Genomic DNA, 19557 nt, shown 5'->3' on the forward strand with positions numbered 1-19557 from the left:
AGTGCTGTAAAAGAAAGCAAAGATTTAGCTCCCATCTATAATAACGATATACTTGAATTTTAGAAGGAATACATTTCATTTCTTGTATAAAAACGTTTTTTTCATGTAATCGAACTTGTCCTTCTCTAACAGGTCCAGAAAGGGCAGTGAGTGCAATACTCTGCAATCTTTTCAGCAGAAGTAAGCGTTCAGGATTAACAATCAAGCCCATTGTGTGCTATTGAGCAGTTTACATGAAACACATATTGAACAAAATAATAAGGTTTAGCTGGGTCACCTAAAGAGAGATGCTGAATATATGCTAATTCGTACAAACCAAGGGCGTAACCACTAGGGGTGTAACGATTCATTCACTGAATCGATTGATCGATTTATATTCCTGCGATCCAACTGAATCGATCTGTGCTCCGCAAATCGGCATTCCGGACGACATATATCGATTACAAATCGATTGAAATGGTACATAATCGATTGTATCGATACTTGGAAACTGCACATTGGATTTAAGTACAAAAACGTTGTGGATGCGTGTTTGTGTGTTTGTTTTTTAGCACTTTAGACGCGTTAAACGTTACTCGATTCAGTCTGCCTGTCTGTGACGTCATCAGTACGCACCGGCAGCCGCGCGAAACTCTGAACAACAACAAAACACAGCGTCGAGGAGACGACTGCGAGCGAGACATTTACAAACCAACTTATCGATCCAGCGCGTGGAAACATTTTGGCTTTTGCAAACACGGAGGTGTTCTAAATAAGTCGGTCGCTGTTTGTAGAATATGTAGAAGACAAATTTTTAAAAAAACACGGAAACGCGGCGAATCTTTCCGGCCATCTACTGAGGCGCCGTGGGATTAAACAACGCCGACAGTCAGGACCTCTAGCAGCGTCACCGCTGCAGCAGCAGCAGCAGCAGGTAACTGCAGCTCTGCAGACACCTCAGGCCTCGCCAGCACCAAACTCAACATCACAGCAACAAGTTTATCTGTAAAGACGTGCGACCCCACAATGTGGTTGAAAATCCGGGGTTCTGTGAATTGATCCAAACATTGTGTAATTATTGTGTAATGTGGGGGTCGTCGTGGCGGTGGGGGGTAGAGCGGGTGCGCTGGGAACCGCAAGGTTGGTGGTTCGAGTCCTGGCTGCCCCATGTCTCAAGTCGAAGTGTCCCTGAGCAAGACACCTAACCCCTAATTGCTCCCCGGGCAAAAAAATGTAAAAAGCCATGGGTTTAAAGTGTAATGTAAGTCGCTTTGGATAAAATGTAATGTTTACATTGAAAATGGCACTTGATTCAAATAAAAGGTTAATACATTTGCCATTAATTGTTGTTTGCTGGTTTATAATATCCATAATTAATTTAAACCTGATTTCCTTACAAGAAACAACAGGGATCTCACAAACTTTGCCTGCACTGTCCAGTAAAGTTACTGAATCGATTTCAAGTCAATGTATCGAATCGAATCGTTCTAAATTAACCCAGATCGTCCATGAATCGAATCGGCAACCGTGAATCGTGATTCGAATCGAATCGTTGTTAAAATTAATCGCTACACCCCTAGTAACCACGCATCCTTTGGGGGGGGGGGGGTCGTGTCCCACCCCCAATATTGAGAAAAAAACAATCTGTCCCCCCCAATATACAGCAGAAAATATGTAAAATATATGTTTCCTTTCTCTTATGAACCGTTGGATAAACCCCCCCGTCGGCCGTCCAGCGGACCCACCCAATGTCTAAACCACGGTTACACCCTTAGTACAAACCATAGATCAATACAGACTTATATAGATCTATCAGAATTGAGCTTGTAGTGGCCCATCATGGAACCTGCTGTAGGACCGTGCGTAATTAACTTGGCAGCCGTAATGACGCCTGTGGAGTGCAAGAGCAACGTTTGAAGAACGTTCACCAGTCCTGCTGGGCTCGGCACGCAGGGGCTCATGCCAGATGGTCAAGACATCATGAGTTTGGATCTGGCTCATAACATTTACTGTGTACAAGGCAAAGCACACAACAAACAAAACGAGTTGGACGTGACCCTGAAAGCACATCTGACGTTTATAGAAATCTTCATCCTATTTTAAATCTTATTTTATTTTTTGCCTCCCTTTTGGCTTCTTGTCTCCACTTCCCTGAATAAACAGCATGGAGAAGCACCAAAGATGGGTTTGACTCCTAATGATCCAAACAATATATTACCCACGTTCAGCCTTTTCCCTCCAACCTGCCATTTGCCTTCCTGTGAGGATTCCTCTCCCTTTACCGCCTGCTTTAAAAAAACAAAACATGCCCTTTTGTCGCTCTCTTTCACCAGCCCATCTCTTCATCTTATTATCTTATTATCTCTCCATCTGTCAGCTTTTCTCCATCCATCCTTACCTCCACCCAGTTTCCGTCAACCTCATGGAAGAGAACACAGAAGGGGTCGGACTTGGAGGCTACATCTCGGTCCAGCAGGCTCGCTGCGGTGACGGACAGCTCCACCCGGGTGACGCAGTGCTGAGGTCCGACACTGCGCGGCGGGCCATCAGTGGTGGAGCCCAGGGTGTAGGCCATGGTCTGGGGTCACAATGATATGTCCTGGAATGCAGAGGAATTTAAGTGTGTGTGTGTGTGTGTCTTCCACTGACAGAAGGCAAAATGATGAATTTCAGAAAAATACAATTGGAGAGGAGAATAAGCCGCTACCAACACGACGGGTGTCAATATCTGTTGCCAGGCAGATTGCGTATTTCCCAACAGAAATCAGTTTACAGAGGGAGATACACATGAAGATATCAATTTAATGTTTAATCACTTTAGAAGTATGTGTAACATAAAAAAAGATTAAAAAGTGCACAACCTCTAATGGCTTCAGTTAATGAGAGTAATGCTGCCGCCTTGCTTGAAATACAGGATTTAAACACAGCTGTAAACATACGCAGAATGAAAGGCCCTGTAATGCACATTGACCTTGTTGTAGAATCTCTCTCTTACACACGCACACACACACACACACAGACAGGCGCACAAAAACAACAAAATCACTGCAAACATAAAAGCGTCCAACATGGAGACGCCGCATGGAAGGGAAAAAAAAGGCGAGAAAACATGCATTTATTTTTGTGTAAGAAAAACATGTCAGAACATGCTGTTCCCTGTAATAACTCACATTTCGAATGATTTCAGAGAGGCATTAAGGACAGAAAAACCACAGAGCACCTTGTGTCCATCTGGGTGGTTTTGTTCTCTGAGCGGCAAGCTAAAAGGATGCTGTCTGTTGCTAAGATACTAATGTGTCATAACCAGCGTGCTCCTGCCGGTCTACTCCTATGATGTCACTGGTAGTGGTGATGTACTGAAAATACTTTGTTTTGTTTTCTTTCTTTCATTTTCTCACTCGGGGGTGAAAGGCCATCTGACATGGCTGAACATGGTTGTATCGATTAAAGATCCCACTGCCTTTTTTCCCTTTTTATGAGCTCATGAAAAAAAAAAAAAAGACACAAAATGTCTGTTAGCACCCGTCGTTAAAAAGCGCCACTTACAGAAATTACACAGTATGTTGTAATTGACCATTACAGCTGTTTTCAATATGTCTACTTCTCAACTTCTCTAGCGTGTTCGTCAGTCTTGTGTTTTACTTTGATCAGGGGTGTTACCTAAAATAATGAAGAGAGAAAAAAGAAAACCTGTCTTCAAATAGCGATCCCAAAGCGGCAGATGTCACCTCGGCTTGGAACCGCCTCGTGTGTTTTTGTTTGCGTGCACTGCAGGTACGCGTGGACGACACAGCAGCAGGAGGAGGCGGATGCACAAACCTGACTGATCCGTTGGGGCCTCTGGGTCGCACTGACCCTGCTGAAGACGTTCAAACCCCGCCGTCAGTCACACTTCACATCCACACCTCAGTCCCCTCTCTGCAGGAGGTCACAACTGAGCAGAGGGAGCGAGCGGAGTGCGACCGGTTGACGAGCAGAAGAGCACGGAAGCCGCGTAATCCTAGTTTATAGCAGTGAGACCTGCACGGTCATTAGGTCTGATTACACGTCCTGTCTGCCATGAAGCGTGAGGTTGAAGGGGCCAATGGAACGGATGTGCAACACGTAAACACTAATCATTTAGAGGCCTGTCAATTCAAATTGAAAACAGATCAATACAGCAAAGCCGCAACTCACTTTCACACTTGCACAAAGATAAAATGGATAAACATTACAACGGGCTTGACACTTAAAGTCATTTGTACTGGCGTGTCATAGCGGCGCCTCGGTATCGATCCATCAACAAACACCAGCTCCTGTCAATCGTCTACTAATCAATACCAAAGATGAACGAAAATGAAAACTGATGGCACACTTACCTCAAAGAAATGACGTCCAACTTCTTCTTGTCGCTTGTCAGTATGCAATTTCTTTAATTACCCTGCTTAGTGAGGAGAAATAAAAGGCCCCAAAGCTTTTGTTTTTCTACCAAAGGGTAAGAACTGAAGTTACAGTTGCCATTCTTTATCCCGTGAATCCTGCGAGGCGCAACAGTGTGTGAACGTAAATCATCCTCTCAGCCACCTGGACTCTGTTCTCTGCGCTGATGGACCGAGATGCGTCAAGCTGACGGTGCTATCGCACTACCGGAAGTACCGAGAGCTCTCCTTACAAAATAAAAGCGTCAAGGCGAATCAGAGCGCTTCTGTTTAGGATAATGTTTCGTGTAATTAGAACCGGAAACCGTGTTAATATTTCCGGGAGACATGGCACTCCCATGTGTTATGTTAATTACCAGCATACTATAAATTAGAGCAGCTTTTCTATTTCTGTAATGTGCATTTTGTATTTTATAGTCTAATAAGGGGAATCTATTGATATAATGTTCCTCTGTCACCCTTTTGTGGTTAAAACAGGTACTACGACCTAAATGTGTTCTATTTATTACAGCTACCCGTGGTGTAAAAAGCATTAAGCTATTTCACTTAACAGTCTCAGCATTAACCACAACATTTTAAAAAACGGATGCAAATACTGAAAAAACAAATTTTAATTGGACCGTTTAGTGTTTTTTTTCTACATGGATTATTATCATAGCCCATTGTTGGATTACTGTTTATGCTGTTTGATTGGGAGGCTACTTTATCGTTGTTGAGGCAATAAGGTTGCAGTGTTTTTACAATATTGTAATTTATTTGATTAATTGAATCTATGAATCCACAACAGTTATATGTTCTATTTGTCAAGATCGAGGCATAAGTTGCAAAGATATCAAGACCTTTGTTCCCAAAAAACTGCATCCTATATTGGTCACTATACAACTCAGTTTTTCAAATCATACATGGTCACTTTGTAGCAGGATTTCTGCTTTAGTTTGAAGTCAAAGTAACCTTTTTGACACCACTGGGTAGTTGCTATATTTCATAACTTTGAAAGGCTCCCTCCAGAGCCACAGACCACGATACAGCTGTTCCTCTGGCTGGTGAGTGAGCTGAACTTCATGACTGAAAATAAGTGGAGTACTTTAATAGAGGAGAGGAGCAGACTGCACCTCATTGAGGGAACTGAAGTCCTGTGACTGAGTCTCAAGTTTGTCACTGACGGGCGCAGCTGCTGTTTCAGCTGCTCCTGTCGATATAAATATGAGCCAGTTATGAAACACCCTTTGTGCTGAGTTTAGGAAATGTACTTATGTACTTGATACCAGGTTCTATTAAATTGTTTTTTCAGGAAAAAATACATTAGCAAGTTATGTAAAGACACAACTTAAGAGGATATTGGGTTGTGTTTGTATAACATTTTTTAGGTAAAAGTTAAGAAAGAAAGAAGGTGTAAAAAAAGGCCATCACTCAATTTAGTCTTTATTTTTTGAATAATTTAATGTCAAGCAAGATTTGCCATGTTAGAGGTCGAGGCTGCTCCGAAACCTTAAAGCCAAACCCCCCCTAAAGAAGATTATCTACAGTCCCAAACACATCTCGGCCCCTGCTCATTCAAATCCTGTGTCCTTGTAAAAACAGTTCTGTCAGTTTAAATAACGTCTAATTATTAATTCATCAAAATGTCGGAAGAAATAAATACGCAGTTTGGATAGAGACCACAACCTAAAATGATGGTTAGAGAACATTTACTGTAATTTTATGATTTGTTGTGTTTTCACTTATGTGGCCTCTAATTATTGTTAACACATTACGGTGCAAAATAATGAAAAGTCTGCATACCTGCTTTCTCAAATGGAAGTTACTGGAATCGTGGCCCTTTAGGTTCATAGTGTACAAAGAGGAGGGCAGTGTGTACAAAGCCCACAGCAAACAGACTGGAATGGTCGGGCCAAAAATAATTGTGTTGTTTCATCTTAACATTATTTACATTTAGGCAAAATGTCAAAAGCGTTCGCGGTTCACCACACAGTGGTCTTTAAGCCTTCTATTACACACGCCTGCTGCTGCAGTCCTCACATGCACAACCGATTGAAGGTATTCATACACATCGTGTGACATGATCATGACGTAATCATTTGCTATAAAATCATTCCTCATACTTCCATGTGGTCGCAGTTCAGGGGAAACATTCAAAGCATGTTAGGTGGAGGAGAAGTTCAGTCTCCTTTCCTTCAGACTGAGCGTCTGGGCCTCAATAGCGGAGACGTTGTTCCTCCACAACCTGAAAAGCACAGGGGTGGTTGTGATGGTGGTTAAATTCTCATTGTTTCTATATAACTATGTGTAGTTGATTTGAAGCATTACGATGGCTGTTACAAGACACTAACCGTATGTGGAAAAACAAAGAGGGAGACACCATGACAGAAAGTTTACCTGATCATCTGCAGAGCAGGACACGGCTGTAGAGCTTTAACCAAGGCCTCCGCTCCAGAGACACTGATGGCGTTTGACTCCAGACTGGGAGAAATCAAAAACATACTGAACGCACGTACCGTTTAATTGCCTCATAGTGTTAAGTGTGTGGGGATCAAGTAGGTCAACTACAGAGGAATGTAATTTAAACCCAAAAGGAGCCCATTTCATATATGACAATGCCTGACAATGAAAGCCTGATTTTAGGAAACCAAAATCTCAAAACTAATCTCTATTATCAAAAGCTCCGACTAAATACAATACTGAAAACAACTAAAACTGGTGTGTGTGTGTGTGTGTGTGTGTGTGTGTGTTCAAACACTCACTCTATTCTCCTCAGCTTCTGACAGAGAGGCATAACTCGGACCAGCTCCAGTGCCACTTTATCCCCACAATTATTCCATCCGAGACTAGAAAAAGAAAAATACATAGCTGTGTGGCATCTCACAGGACAATCAATCCCTCTTAACATTCAGCTCAGAGCTGACAAACTTGTCATTTTAAATCATACATGAACATGAAATCCATCATGTTTATGTCCCATAGACAGCGCCAAGAAGGTGACGGCTCGCTGTAATAGGCAAATGCACTCAGGGTAGATCAATAATAATCAGACAGCTGTTTTCCAAATTGGCATATTTTTTTATATGATCTCAATACCAAAAAGAAGTATGAAAACTCCTTTAGAAAATACCTCTAAAAAAGCTTCTAAAAGTCTTTTTTGCCCAAAAAAGAGTTGAGATTGTAGTTATTGGTTAGTTACGGCCTATTTCTTTAAAAGCACATGAAAATAATTGGCACCAAACATTCATTTGGTAGAGATCATTGCTATTGTTTCTATGTTACTATTGTTTTTATTACATTTTGCTAAAACGCAGAGAAATCCAAGGGTTTCACTCGGCACTATATTAAACACAGACGGCTGACTGCTGCTGCCAACGTTGTTGGGATTGTATGTCGTAGTGAAAGCAGGGAGCTACAACATTAGTCTTGGATGGTTTGCATTGTGTTACTGATCCCAACAAGGTCCACACAGTTGACACTATTTGCCACAGGTCAACAGTGCAAATGGAATAGACAAAGCTGACCAGTTGAAAGGCTAAACACTCGAGTGCTGAAACCCTGCTGATTTACTCGACTGTGGTACATCTACATGCAGGGACTCATGTTGTTTGTTGCCACCAGGGCTAAAACTAACAATTATTTTGATTAAATTGATTAATATATTTTTTGGGATTAAAAAAACAACATTATTAATTTCCAACCTTTATTCAAAAACAGAACTGACAGTGCAAATTCATAGTTTAAAAAATCTTCAGAAAGTGCACAAACAGGTTATAATATTTTTTATGAATGGACTTCAGCCCAATATATAGGCTTTTTTTAAAATAAAGTGCACAAAAAACGTATATGTTTAAAGGGACCTCAGCTGAACAATACATAATTTATATATATATCTAAAAAAAAATACAAAACAGTAAACGTCAGAACTTGTGGTAGCAACCAGTGGTAGCAGGCCACAGAGATTTTTTTTTCTCCAGAATCCAATCATTTTGTTTTGAAAAACAACCAGATTCTTTACATACATCACTCTTTACACATTTTTTTTTGTCGTGCGGTCCGTGAGGCTAAAAAAGTTGGGGGCCGCTGCTCTACACTACTCACAGACGCACACGCTAACAAACTCTCACACTCAACGCTCTGCGTTGAAATTTGTTGCCGACTCTTAATAGCAAATTCATTTTATCGATTCGTTGTTGCAGCCCTAGATGCCACTATGCTACACAGTTGTTTTGCAATCCTTTAAAAATAAATTAGAGGGGTTCCTGTAATATTTGTCTTTCTCATTATTTACAACACATGTATTATAGGATCCTTTTTTCATCTTACCCCACATCCTGTAAGAGGGGACAGGGATGGTGTTGAAGGCAGAGCTGAAGTCCACAAACAGGATCCTAGCGTAGGTTCCTCTGGAGTCCAGATGCTGGAGGATGTAGTGGAGGGCCATGTTGACAGCATCGTCCACAGACCTGTTGGCTCTGTAGGCGAACTGCAGGGGGTCCAGGAGGGGGTCGGTGAGGGATTTCAGGTCGGTCAGGACTAGCCGTTCAAAAGACTTCATGACTACAGAGGTCAGGGCGACAGGCCTGTAGTCATTGAGTCCTGTGATCCAGGGCTTCTTGGGAACAGGGATGATGGTGGAAGCCTTGAGGCAAGCTGGTACGTGGCATGTCTCTAGGGAGGTGTTGAAGATGTCAGTGAACACCGGAGACAGCTGGTCAGCACAATGCTTCAGGGTGTGAGGGGAGACGGAGTCCGGACCGGCTGCCTTACGGGGATTTTGTTTTTTAAAGAGCCGGCTAACGTCTCTCTCCAGAATAGAGAGGGTCGTTGCTGGGGGGGAGGGGAAGGTGATATAGATGAAGAGGCGTGAGCACCTGATGGGCTGGGGGAGGGAGGGGAGGGGGACTGCAGCAGGTTGGTGGAGCTGTGGTGGATGGGATCAGGACATTGTCTTTCGAATCTGCAGTAGAACTCATTCAGCTCGTCTGCCAGGCGGAGGTCATCCATGGAGTGGGGGTTTTTTGGCTTGTAGTTGGTGAGGTGTTTGAGGCCTCTCCAGACCGAAGCAGAGTCACTTGCTGAGAACTGTTGTTTGAGTTTCTCAGAGTACAGTCGTTTAGTATCTCTCACCGCCTTGCTAAACTTGTATTTTGCCTCTGTGTACTGTACAAGTCTTTGTCCCCACTCCTAAATGCCTGATCCTTCTGCAGGCGTAGTGAGTTCTGCTGTGAACCAGGGTTTGTCGTTGTTGTAACTCACCCTGGTGCATGATGGTACACAGCTGTCCTCACAGAAACCGATGTAGGAAGTTACAGCTCTGTGAACTCATCCAGACTGTCAGTAGCAGTCCTGAAAACATCCCAGTCTGTGCAGTCAAAGCACGCCCGAAGATCCTCCAGCGCCTCACTGGTCCACTTCTTGAATTCCCTCACCACAGGTTTGCAGAGCTTTAGTTTCTGCCTGTATGCAGGAATCAGATGGACCATGACGTGGTCAGAGTGTCCCAGTGCAGCACGAGGGACGGCGTGATAAGCCCTGCTTACTGTGGTGTAACAGTGATCCAGCGTGTTCTCCTCTCTGGTGGGCATTTAATAAACTGTCTGTATTTAGAAAATGCAAGATGGCGCCGTTGATGGCCGCCTCGGTGCTTCGGTGCGCTTCGTTTTTTGTTGTTTTTGTTGTTAATTACGTTTGCTGCTGCGATTCCCGGAGCTCTTCCACCAAAGATGAGCTCTTCAAAATCCGTGGAACAACTCCAGCGGAGTTACTTCCAATTTTCCTGCTTTCTTCCGTGGAATTACTGGACATTCTAGTCAAAGGTGCGCTCACCTTTCGTCACGTGGTGAGACGCCGTCGGAGAGGAAAACGGGCCGGCTCGCTGGTGAGACTCCGCAGGCGGGGTTCTCGCACTCCGCTGCCAGGCATCTTTCTCTCCAACGTGCGCTCACTGTGCAACAAACTGGACGAAATTCAGTTGCTGATGAGGAGAGACAGAGACTTCTCTACATCCTCCGTCTTGTGCTTCACGGAGACGTGGCTCTGCGGATCGATACCGGACTCCGCGCTCCAGCTGGCGGCTTCCAGCTGCTCCGAGCGGACCGCGACACGGAGCTCTCCGGCAAGACGAAGGGTGGAGGAATCTGCTTCTACTTCAACAACAGCTGGTGCAACGACGTAATGGTGATCCTACAACACTGTTCTCCTGATCTGGAAACTTTCTTCATCAACTGCAAACCCTTTTATTCCCCCCGTGAGTTCGCTTCATTCATCCTGGTCGGTGTTTACATGCCGCCGGCGGGCAACGTGCACGAGGCTCAGCGGACACTCGCCGACCAGATACGGCGTGTGGAGCGGACCAACCCGGACTCTTTAGTTATTGTCCCCGGGGACTTTAACAAAGGAAATCTTACAGTAAATAAGTATGTCAAATTACAAGGAGTTTGGCTCAGCTTCGCTGGCCACACTCAATAATAATAAGGCAAGGCAATTTTATTTGTATAGCGCTTTTCATACACAAGGCAGACTCAAAGTGCTTCACATACAATAAAGTGAAATAAAATGCAGGAATTAAAAGACAATTAAAAACAGCAAATAAAATTATAAATTAAAATCTTGTTTAAATTGTTTAATTAAAGGCAGAGGTTAAAAGTGCAATGTAGGTCAAATTTAGCAGAAGGCGAAGCTGAACATTTTGAACAGACTGAAACTGAACAGTTTTCAGTCTTGTTTTAAACGTGGTCAGAGTTGGGGCAAGTGTTAAATCTTCAGGAAGTTTATTCCAGCTGTTTGTTGCGTAGTAACTAAATGATGCTTTCCCATGATTTGTATTTACTCTGACAGTTTTTTTTGGAAGACCTGCAAGGAGACCATTACAATAGTCCAGCCTACTAGTTATAAAGGCATGTACAAGTGTTTCTAAGTCTTGAGCTGACATGAGCCCTCTAAGTCGTGCTACATTTTTGAGGTGGTAGTAGGCCGATTTTGTTACTGATTTGATGTGACTCTCCAAGTGTAAATCTGAATCCATAATAACCCTCAGATTTCTGGCTTTATTTGATGTTTTCAGGGACAGAGAGTGAAGGTGTTGGGTTACTTTAAACCTTTCTTTTTTAGCACCAAATACAATGATCTCAGTTTTGTCTTCATTTAGTTGTAGAAAATTTTGACACATCCGGTCTTTGATCTGCTCAATGCACTGGCACAGAAGATCTATGGGGCGATAGTCGTTTGGTGAAAGCGCTACATAGATTTGGGGGTCATCAGCGCAATAAGTATGTGAGATAATAAGGAGTTTGGCTCAGCTTCGCTTGCCACACTCAATATTAAATATGTTAACCCATTGATTAATAATAAAAAGAACAATCATTCTAAAATCACGGTTTAATCGTTCATGAACTTTTGATCGATCTGTTAAACAAATCTTTATTTTCTTTGTGTTTAATCCTTTTTTTCTTTTAATTGGTTATACTTTGTATGAACAGGTGGGAAATGTTGGAAAAACTGCAAATAATGTGTGTCATGATATCAATAAGGCTGTACTACTCAAGGTTTTTGCTACCCTCAGCTGGCAGACATCTTTTCTGCAGAGATTAAGGGCGCTGGCCTCGGTAGGGACATTCTGTCCCGTGAGGGTAAACAATAAGTCCTCTGTACGTGCGTAACCATCCCCATGTTGTTATGCCATGCCTGCAGTATATATTCCTGCTCTAATGATGAAAACTTTTTAGCAGGCTTGGCACATGACTTGTATGTGTGTCAACTCTGTCTCCTGTTTGCAAACACTAAATAACCTGTTTTGATGATTTTACGCCGGTGTGGAGTGAGAATTTTTCAGAAAAATTCAAAGGTTGTCAGACAATGGTCCAAGAAGAGAGGGTTCTGTGGAAAGATTGTTAAATGTTCAATCCCAATCCCATACAAAAGAATCAAGTTGAGGGTGTGATTAAAACAGTGAGTTGGTTTATTTACACTCTGACAGAAACCAATAGAATCTTAACAATGAAAGAAATGAAGTACCAAGGCTGTTGTTGTCGACATCCACATAAATGTTAAAATCACCCAGTAGTTACTTTGTCCGTTTTAAGGACCAAACTCGATCAAACAAGAACTGTGAAAATTCAGAGAGAAATTCTGAATAAGGACCTGGGGCCCTGTACATCTTCAGTAAGACAAATATATCAAGACAAATATATCAACATGGTGAACTGATATTAGTTCATTTTCTAAAACAGCTTTAGATGACAGAAATCTAATATTCAAAAGTCCCCCTTTAATTCTTCTATTTTGTTGCGCTGCTGCATTATTAGTTTTAACTTTGATTACTCTGATGTTTACAGTTCAGATGTGCTCGAGGGAGATTTGTAACACTGATGTGCTTGATCCTTGTGACTGATCTTGAAATCAAGCACATACAAGTTATTGGCTTCAGAAAGGAGGTTGTTGGAAGCAATGCACTGTAAAATGTAATAAGTTGACTTTACTTGAAAAAAGTCAGGAAACCGATTGCCTCAAAATTTCTAAAAAAAGTAGCTCATCAATTTTAATTTGACATTACTAAAAATAAATGAGTTTAGGCATGTTGCCGATAAATAATCAGTTCAATTAACTTATAAATCTAAGTGACATTAACTTAAGAATGATGAACTATGTCAACAATAAATAATCAGTTCAGATAATATAAAGGTCTGAGTTAAGTTAATTTAATATTATTGATTATGTTGACAATAAAAAGTCAGTTCAGAGAACTTAAAGATTAGTGTTATATTAAGTAAGCAGTACTGATTAGAAAAAGTTAACTTTACTAGTCCAACCAGTCTCTTTACTCGAAAATAATCAGGAAACTGATTGCCTTAAAAAATTTAAGTAAGCTGAACTACAAAATGTAAGTTGTTAAAACAAAGACAGGATAGTTTTTCAAGGTTTTGTCATCACATTTTATCAAAAAACATAAAATTGATATGTTTTGGAACGCAGTTATTCAAGTCTAACAGTATGCATACGTTTCACAAAGTAAGGAAAACAATGAAAAAATACAGATTTCTCTGCTTCCGTTTAGTGCTATGGCCATTAAAAGACATTACATGTCAATTAGCTGACGCTTTTATCCAAAGCGACTTACAATAAATGCATTCAACCATAGGGTACAAACTCAGAAGAACAAGAAAATGCAATTTCCTCAAATAAGCCAATTTACAATTTGCTATAGATTATAAGTACAATTTAAGTGCTACAATTTGTTAGTCTTTTAGTCGAGGTAGAGTCTGAAGAGGTGTGTCTTTAGTTTGCGGCGGAAGATGTGAAGGCTCTCTGCGGTCCTGGTGTCTTCAGAGAGCTCGTTCCACCATTTCGGAGCAAGGACAGCAAAGAGTTGTGATCTAGTCGAGTGTTTTGCTCTCAGTGAGGGAGGGACGAGCAGTTTTGCAGGTGCAGAGCGGAGAGTGCGGGTCGGGATGTAGGGTTTCACCATGTCCTGGATGTAAGCTGGACCCGATCCATTCACAGCATGGTAGGTGAGCACCAATGTTTTGAACTGGATGCGGGCAGCCACCGGTAGCCAGTGAAGAGAGCGGAGGAGTGGAGTAGTGTGGGAGAATTTTGGAAGGTTAATGACCAGTCGAGCTGCTGCATTCTGGATGAGCTGCAGAGGTCGAATGGCAGTAGCAGGGAGATCTGCCAGGAGGGAGTTGCAGTAGTCCAGGCGTGAGATGACAAGAGCCTGAATCAGTACCTGGGCAGCCTTCTGAGTGAGAAGAGGACGTATTCTCCTGATGTTGTAGAGAGTGTATCTACAGGATCGTGTTGTCGCAGTAATGTTGGGAGTCAGGGAGAGTTGGCTGTCGATTGTGACGCCGAGGTTCCTAGCGCTTAAAGTGGGCGTTAACAGGGAGTTGCCAAAGTTGACAGTCAAGTCCTGGGTCGGAGAGTCTTCTTCCTGAAAAGAGAAGTAGTTCAGTCTTGTCGGGGTTGATTTTCGGATGGTGGGCGGACATCCTCTGAGAGATGTCAGTCAGGCAAAGATCCTTCCCGCCACCTTGGTGTCCGAGGGAGGGAAGGAGAGAATTAGTTGGGTGTCATCGGCATAGCTGTGGTAGGAGAAGCGATGCGAGCGAATGAGTTGGTGTAGACCAAGAAGAGAAGGGGACCCAGGACGGAACCCTGAGGAACTCCCGTAGTAAGAGGACAAGATTCCGACACAGATCCTCGCCAGGTTACCCGGTAGGTGCGGCCGTCGAGGTAGGACGAGAGAAGGGAGAGAGCAGAGCCTGAGACACTAAGTTCCTGAAGAGAGGAAATAAGGATCTGGTGGTTGACTATGTCAAATGCAACAGAGAGGTCCAGAAGGATGAGGACAGAGGAGAGAGAGGCGGCTCTAGCAGTGTGGAGTTGCTCTGAGACAGCAAGGAGAGCAGTCTCTGTGGAATGGCCTGCCTTGAAGCCTGACTGGTGGGGGTCAAGGAGGTTGTTATGGTGGAGATAGGAGGAGAGTTGGTTAAAAATCGCACGTTCAAGAGTTTTGGACAAAAGGGAAGAAGAGAGACCGGTCTGTAGTTGTTTTCTTCAGAAGGGTTGAGGGTAGGTTTCTTTAGGAGAGGGTTAACTCTTGCCTACTTCAGAGAATTGGGGAAAACAGCCAGATAACAGAGCATTGTTGATGAGACAGGTGAGGAAAGGAAGAAGGTCAGGTGCGATAGATTGTAGAAGATGTGATGGAATGGGGTCAAGAGGGCAGGTGGTCGGACGGGCAGAGGTTACTAGGGTAAGAATTTGGTTAGGAGACAAGGGGGTGAAAGAGGAAAGTGAGGGTGATAGAGGTGAAGCCAGTGGGATGCAAGAAGTATGAGGTGGGTTTGAGAAAGTATGTCAGCTATTTTCTTGGTAAAGTAGTTGACAAAGTCACCCGGAAGAAGGGTGGAGGGGGGAGGAGGACCAGGGGGTTCGAGGAGGTTGGAGAAGATCGAAAAGAGTTTTTTGGGGTTAGAAAATGAAGATTCGATTCTGGATTGGTAGAAAGAGCTTTTGGCAGCAGAGATAGAAGCAGAAAAAGAGGAGAGAAGAGATTGAAATTCAAGGAGGTCGTCAGGTCGTTTATATTTACGCCATCTCCTTTCCGATGCACATTACACCACACTCAAAAAAGTAAAGCAGCTGTTTAGCATATAAAATACCAATTGAACTGTAAAACAATAGGCAATTAACCAAATAAATCATACAAAATGCTACAAACTTCTTTATGATTTCAATGGTGACTATGGTGTGTAACAAACATACACAAACGGTGTACAAACGGTCAACTGCACAGATGACAATAAAAACATTTTCCATAGTAAACAGTCCATGCGCAAAACTTCCTCACTGCATTAACAGATTTTTCAGTGACTGGAGTTTTGGTTTTAGGGATTTCAGTCCTAGTGATAGGAGCACTCTTTGAATGAACTGAAAGGTGTTCTTCAGTGGCTGTGGGTACTCCAAATTCAGGGCGTAAATAAGCTCGGGTGTGTTGAGCCATTTTTCTAGACTTGCACACCGAACAAACACCGACGACGCGCTTTCTGCTCCGCTGATGGGAGCGCGCCGACGCATCCGTGCAGCGCGATACCGAGCGCGTTGTAAATGTGTCTATGGACAGGAAAGGGAACCTTACATTACTGTTGTGTTCTGGCGCCCCTCTTTTTCAATTGTAGTCTCCCAATTTTTTTGTCGTGAGAAATCGGAGGTGTGGCGTGAGAGCACGTGAAACCGATCAAGTGCGTGGGTTTCACGGCCAATGCGTGAGAGTTGGCAGCCCAGGCTATGGGCAAAGACTGGGCGGAGCTTGAGAGTGCACGTTATGATGAGCAAGTGCAGAGAATCTTGTCAGAATTTGACAGGCGCTTCACTGACTTTGCATCTATTGAGCCTGTTGTCAGCTATCTCTGTTTTCCATTTGGGGAAATTGTAGATGTGGATGGTATAACGTGCAAAGTGGCATTACTCTTCAACCTGGATAGCTGTGCTATTGAGAATGAGATCCTCACACTGAAGAATGACATTGAGCTCAAATCCAGAGCAACACCTAACATGAATGTCCAATTCTGGAATCTAATGCAGAAAGAGAAGTACCCCAACCTCAGACAAACTGCAGAGAATTTGACTGCACTTTTTGGATCAACATATTTGTGTGAGTCTGCCTTTTCACATATGAAAATCATCAAGTCAAAATGCAGATCCTGATGACAACCTTGCAGTCTGCTTACGGCTGGCACTCAGCTCTTACTGTCCGGACTATGAGAGACTAGCTCTGGTATTTGTATGTGTCTCAGGTGCGGCCATCTTTGGAGGTCTTTTGAGCGTGGAATGTTACCTCTATGAACAGGCAGGCTTCTTTGAGTAAAAATCTCAGGCAGGTCACAAAAGCTGTCAGAATCCAACCTGGAGACTTCCAAGTCTGACAATTTGTAACTGTCCACCACTTTCTCTTGCCCCATAGTTCTAAGGAGGATTCCGAGCTTCTTTCCTGTCAGATTGAGCCGGTCCATGATCCGCTCTGTACAAAATGAGGCGGTACTCCCCGGATCCAGAAACGCATACGTGACCAAGGTCTCTCGTCCCCTTTTGGATTTCACCTGAACAGGCAAGATAGAAAGTGTACAGTCCTGCTTACCGGCCCCAGTCAAGCCACTGGACTGATCAGACACCACAGCGCCTTTTCTGGCTGGTTCAAAGCCACCATTGGCCTGAGTCGAACTCTTTTGTTTTGCTTTGGGATGGAAATGCAACAACGTGGGGTGCCTATAATCGCATACTCTACATATTAGACGTTTTCTGCAATCTTTACTCCCAACCCAATCTTCGACTGTGCCCAACGCACAGACATCTAAAGCACATATGGTTCTCCTTCAAAAAGGACAATTTTCCATCTTGTGTCTTTTTATCTAAATAAAGACAAACATCCAACGAATGTCCAGCTCCACAAAACAAACAGACTTTCACAAGCGAGTTCTTTTCTATTTTGTTGCCAGACTCCACTTTCTTCCCAGCAGGTGTTACAGTAGTGGCAAAACTACTACTAACCAGTTTGAGAGTGCAACTTGACCAATTCCTTTCTTCCTGTCACAGGTGTATCTTGTATATTTCCAAAAAGAGGGTCACTTGCTATCTTGACTTGCCTCTCAACAAACTCCACAATGTCCGAAAATGTAGCTCTACGGCGAAACTTCTCCTGAATATCACCGGCCACACTTCTCCAATGATCCCGCGACTTATAAGGCAGCTTTTTCACAATGGTTTGCATATTCGTAGGTACATTCAGATCATTTACGGCGGTCCCCATGGAGTTGCAACATTCCTGTAACATTAGACTATACGCCTGCAAAGCCTTGATATCTTCAGCTTTAACCATCGGCCATGAAAGCACCTTCTCCATGTAAGCGGAGGCTATTTTGAATGGATCGCCAAAATGTTCTTGAAGTAGTGACTTTGCCTTAGTGTATCCACGAGACAGGGGCAGATGTTGACAGCTACGGACCAAATCCCTGGGCTGACCTCTCGTATACTGCTCGAGGTAATACAAACCGTCCTTTTGACTTTGTGTTCTAGCTTCAATGGTGTGTTCAAATCCTCTTATGAAGGTTTGATACTCCATCGGAAACATGTAGGTCTCGCTTAGTTAAGAGAAAAATTGACTATTGTTCAACCAATAAAGATGTAATTTTATTTTGTCTTTCCAGAACTGAGAAAACGCTGATCAGAATTATTCACTGTTACGGGTGCAGCTCCAGATTGAATGTGGGTAACTGGTGGATGAAAAGCACCTCCTTGAAGAGTGGACATACCAACCCCAGTCGCAGCAGCGGGCTGAGAAAGCAAAGCAGACGGTCCGGCCCCAGTCACAGCAGCAGGTGGCTCCATTCTGTTGTGTGTCTTAGGCCTCACAGCCGAATAACCCGAAAGCAACGCTTCACCTCCAGACTCCGCAGGTTGGGTGTTGAACTCAGGAACAAATTGTGCAGTGTCAGGTCTTAACTGTGTTCCTTTTCCTCTTTCCAAATAGGAGTTCATCCCATCTGATTTTACAGAAACATTAGACACACAAGATCCTTCTGCAGCCTTCAACACACTCACTTTAGCCGTAGACGCTGCCAGCTCCATGTCCAGGTCCAGCTCCTCCTTCCTCTTCCTCAATAGTCCCTGCTGTTCTTCCAGGGCATGTTTCTGACTCAGCATTCTTTGACGAGCCATCAGAGCAGCTGTCTCAGCCTCAGCCCTTAATCTGGCTGATGAAGTAGTGGACATAGATTTACTTATTACTGTACTGCGGCTCTTTGACTTCACTGATACATTAGAAACACTGTCAATCGGTCTAATGTCATCTACTGCAATTTCTACAATACATGCCTCATCATTGGGAACGGATCCTAAACATGGTGAAACAACACACTCTTCTGGTGTGTCTGGCACCTCAAGCAGCCATTTATTTGTCTCCTCTACAAAAGCAATTGTATGCTCTTCAATACTGACAAACCAAGCATTTTGTTTTTCCTGTTCTTCAGGTGGGAGCATAGGAACCACATCACCATGAAGATGACTTGCTTGTTTAAAGAAGCTCGATAAATTTTCAAGACATGACCGTATTTCTTCGGCATTATCCACACTTGCATTAGGCCTTTCATTTCTCTTATTGCACATTTAATCTTTCTTATTTTTACTTGCCGTTATTCTTGGAGCTTTTCCAATTTATACTCAAAAGCTTTGGGTGTAAGAGTTATTTGTCTTTTTTCAACTTGGCTGGTATCATTCAACTCCATTTTTCATTTACAAAAGAAAATCCAATAAATCACAAAAATATTTGCAAATGACACCGAAACACAGCGCTCTTTTGTAATTTGTTTCCACATTTCCACATGAAAATAGTACAGTGCATTGTTTTGATTCCCCCTAACTTCCACCGAGGCTAAGCTAAACTCGACCCTAGTCTTCTGTGCGTACTAGCGGTGGGTAAATTCTCTGATGACTTTGCAGTGGTAGGGTGTATAAGGGATGGACGGGAGGAGGAGTACAGGGCAATAGTGGAGGACTTTGTGGTGTGGGCGGGCAGAAATCACCTGCTCCTGAACGTGGCCAAGACTAGAGAGATGGTGGTCGACTTCGGGAGGAAGACGACGGCTCCGCTACCGCTGAGGGTTCTGGGAGAGGAGGTGGCCAT

General features: G+C 43.2%; 2 protein-coding genes and 1 long non-coding RNA gene across 14 annotated transcripts in view; 1 reads left to right on the forward strand and 2 right to left on the reverse strand.

The window, feature by feature from the left end:
- Positions 1–4578, reverse strand: part of LOC120812454 (copine-2) — a 34438-nt gene extending 29860 nt beyond the window's left edge. Inside the window, exons 1-3 of one of the 3 annotated variants that reach the window (XM_078097342.1) lie at positions 4338–4566; positions 3799–3979; positions 2378–2578 (exon numbers count right to left, since the gene is read on the reverse strand). In XM_078097342.1, the coding sequence (XP_077953468.1) occupies positions 2378–2554 (177 nt within the window). In that variant the 5' untranslated portion in view covers positions 2555–2578; positions 3799–3979; positions 4338–4566. Of the gene's footprint in view, positions 1–2377; positions 2702–3798; positions 3980–4337 lie in introns of those variants that run through there. The other 2 variants (XM_040168421.2, XM_078097343.1) reach the window with 2 other exon arrangements.
- LOC120812457 (uncharacterized) lies at positions 603–2841 on the forward strand. The gene is made up of 2 exons (XR_005710621.2): positions 603–913; positions 2357–2841. It is a non-coding gene; the product is annotated as an uncharacterized LOC120812457 (long non-coding RNA).
- Positions 4579–5818: 1240 nt separating the features above from the next.
- Positions 5819–19557, reverse strand: part of LOC120812456 (uncharacterized) — a 38854-nt gene continuing 25115 nt past the window's right edge. For 8 of the 10 annotated variants that reach the window (XR_013454671.1, XR_013454669.1, XR_013454667.1 and 5 more), the window contains 4 exons: positions 8703–18628; positions 7139–7222; positions 6774–6857; positions 5819–6621 (listed from right to left, as the gene is read on the reverse strand). Coding sequence is in view for 1 of the 10 variants with exons in the window: in XM_078097344.1 (XP_077953470.1) it covers positions 7149–7222; positions 8703–8934 (306 nt within the window). In the remaining 9 variants the exon portion in view is untranslated. The remainder of the gene's footprint in view (positions 6622–6773; positions 6858–7138; positions 7223–8702; positions 18629–19557) is intronic. The other 2 variants (XR_013454665.1, XR_013454672.1) reach the window with 2 other exon arrangements.

Source organism: Gasterosteus aculeatus, chromosome Y, assembly GCF_964276395.1.
Source record: "Gasterosteus aculeatus chromosome Y, fGasAcu3.hap1.1, whole genome shotgun sequence".
In the NCBI taxonomy this organism is placed as follows: Eukaryota; Metazoa; Chordata; class Actinopteri; order Perciformes; family Gasterosteidae; genus Gasterosteus; species Gasterosteus aculeatus.